The sequence below is a fragment of the Sphaeroforma arctica genome (assembly GCF_001186125.1).
Source record: "Sphaeroforma arctica JP610 unplaced genomic scaffold supercont1.1571, whole genome shotgun sequence".
Lineage (NCBI taxonomy): Eukaryota > Ichthyosporea > Ichthyophonida > Sphaeroforma > Sphaeroforma arctica.
Window position 1 is genome coordinate 10845 of NW_014038987.1, and position 2582 is coordinate 13426.

General features: G+C 40.5%; 1 protein-coding gene across 1 annotated transcript; it reads right to left on the reverse strand.

The window, feature by feature from the left end:
* Nucleotides 1-281: 281 nt before the first annotated feature.
* On the reverse strand, nucleotides 282-2388 carry SARC_11208 (hypothetical protein). The gene is made up of 2 exons (XM_014294711.1): nucleotides 2227-2388; nucleotides 282-1075 (listed from the first exon to the last, which is right to left on the reverse strand). The coding sequence occupies exons 1-2, from the start codon at nucleotides 2353-2355 to the stop codon at nucleotides 941-943; spliced, it is 264 nt and encodes an 87-aa protein (XP_014150186.1). The 5' UTR covers nucleotides 2356-2388; the 3' UTR covers nucleotides 282-940.
* Between the last annotated feature and the right edge of the window lie 194 nt (nucleotides 2389-2582).

Consider the following 2582-nt stretch of genomic DNA (forward strand, 5'->3'; position numbering starts at 1 on the left):
CGGCTTCTAGAAATAGTCCAATAATTTTTAGAGAAGCAGTCAAAATCGTGGCGCAGAATATACATAGTCTGAAATATGTCCGTGAAGTTCTTTCAAATTCGTATCGCTTCGGCCCACTTAATGATGTTTATATATACACTCACATCTACAATTAACACCCCGCGATATTGTCAGCAGAGACTTATTGTTAATCAGGCTCTTGGGACGCATATCCGTCGGTAAGATCTATGCTTCCCTACTACTATATTCCTTCTACCACAGAAAAAAATTGTCCGTGATTTCCTCGAAATACTTTTATTTTCATTTAATTTGCTTCAAAAAAAAAAGAAGTAGGGAACATTTTAAACTTTCTCGTTCTATATTAACTTAAAAATATAGCATCTGCACCTCAAACTCTTCGACAACTGCTGTGAGATATTAGTGTTCCTTTCACCTACCCACACCCAACTAAGTATGCAAACTGCACGATACCACTTCTTATTGAGACGGTCTCCGTTGCGCTGGAAATAAGCTCTTAACATGACAGCGTAAGCCAATGATTTTGTCTCATGGGTCGTCCCTATGGCCTCGAATACTAATGAAATCAAGATCGATCGCGGTAGACTCTCAGCGACCGCCTATCAGATCTCATCGAATCGAGAGTATCAAAAAACGTCAGATCCTTCACAACGCTAGTCTATGCATGATGTTTGGCGTCAGATTCGACGAGTCCCAATTTACGCGAGTGTACAAAACAGCGTGTTTCTGAGGTAGTGTCTGCTTCTCAACGGCCTAAAGCCTTGTTCAAAATAGGTCGAATATTGCTACAACCGGGCTGTGTGGACTACAACTCGCCTCGATAATCACTGGCATTGTCTCAATGTCCTCGACTAGCTTGGGGGTGGCGTTCATCACAAGCACCCTTAACCGACGTCGCAAACTAACGTCATTTACCAGCATGCTAGATGGCGTCGTTAAGGGCGTCATACTGCTGTATGGCGCCCTTTACTGGATCGGCCACCTCCATCCGACCCTCTTCAGACAAGTCGTAATAGTCTATCGTCGTTCCGTAACCTGTGGTAATAACGCGGATGACCTGTACAGACAATATGGGGTAAATTACGGAATAATGAGAAGATACTGCACAGGCCGAAACAGCCAGATTCCATATGGCTTTGTTATTCAAAGAGAGAGACTGTATGCGCTGAGAGTGTATCTTAAGAAGATCGAGAGCTACATGCATAGTTGTATGTCCCGCACCTTTCGCATGATTGGTTGTTGGTGTACTATTTTGCATCGTGTGATAAAGGTCTCTTGGAGAGTGCCATAAGATCTACAGCATGAAGAAATCTCAGGTGGTGTTGTGTGTATTCATATTTATAGTGGCCACTCTGTCGCAGGATTCTTTCATTCTGTGATATGATCTTCTCAGGCTTACACTAGTATATTACGAACATGAGTTCTGTGATAGACAATAATGCAAGTTGAGTTTCGTATGTATGTATCATTTACTGAGTATATATACCTATATATACCTACACACATACACACACACACACACACATATATATATATATATATAAATATATAGATAAATGGATAGATACAGTTATACATATAGATCCAAGTGGAAAATTAGCAACATATACACTCATATCGACACTCGGGTCTAGCTGTGCATTGTGTATTTGATAAGGGGTGCTACACCTACACAGGTGCAAATGCGTGCACAGAACGAAAGCATCTTTGGATAATGCGTTGGGTGTGCACAAGAGTCCACATATCAGCATCTACACGCAACAGACAACTCATGAGTGTAATGTATAGCAGAGAGTTGACCTGTACGTATGCGACACATAATTATACACGCACCGCCATGCATACGCATAGGAAACCGAACCCAAACGGAATGGTGATCTTGAATGTGTGGGATATACACTATTTCCAGACTTGGCATGCGATTGTACCTACAAACATGCTGAAATAGAACAAACACAGACCATGTGAAGAGAGATCAACGTGGAAGGTATATCACACAGTATCCTTGCCTCTTTCCATCTATAAACACACAACTTCACACTATTCCATTCACACACACACACAAGCACACAGTAATATATATATAAACATATACATATACACAAACATATACATCTAATATACATATACATATATTTATACATAATCTATATATATATATACATATATATATTCGTAGGAAACAGACGCACAGTGAACACGACATACCGTGTGTAGGGGTATTGGTGTGAAGGGGATGTCCTCCGCGGGGATGTCCAGTAGATAGGCAAATAAACATCGCATTGTCGCTCTGTGAGAAACCACCAGCAACGGTCTATTGGTGCGTTCTAATTCCATTATCACGGGCTCTAAGCGTTTGCACAGATCCTGTGCATACAGTTCATGGCAGTGGTATTGATATCATTTGTCTGTGTTTGGTAGTGTAATAACTTGTCTTTGTTTGGTAGTGTAATAACTTGTCTGTGTTTGGTATTGTAATGACTTGTCTGTGTTTGGTATTGTAATGATTTGTCTGTGTTTGGTATTGTAATGATTTGTCTGTGTTTGGTATTGTAATGATTAGT

Coding starts and splice junctions, on each gene's coding strand:
- SARC_11208 (XM_014294711.1), bottom strand. CDS start 2,355: ATGGAATTAGAACGCACCAATAGACCGTTGCTGGTGGTTTCTCACAGA. Junction 1,076..2,226: donor CACCAATACCCCTACACACG/GTATGTCGTGTT, acceptor TTGTCTGTACAG/GTCATCCGCGTTATTACCAC.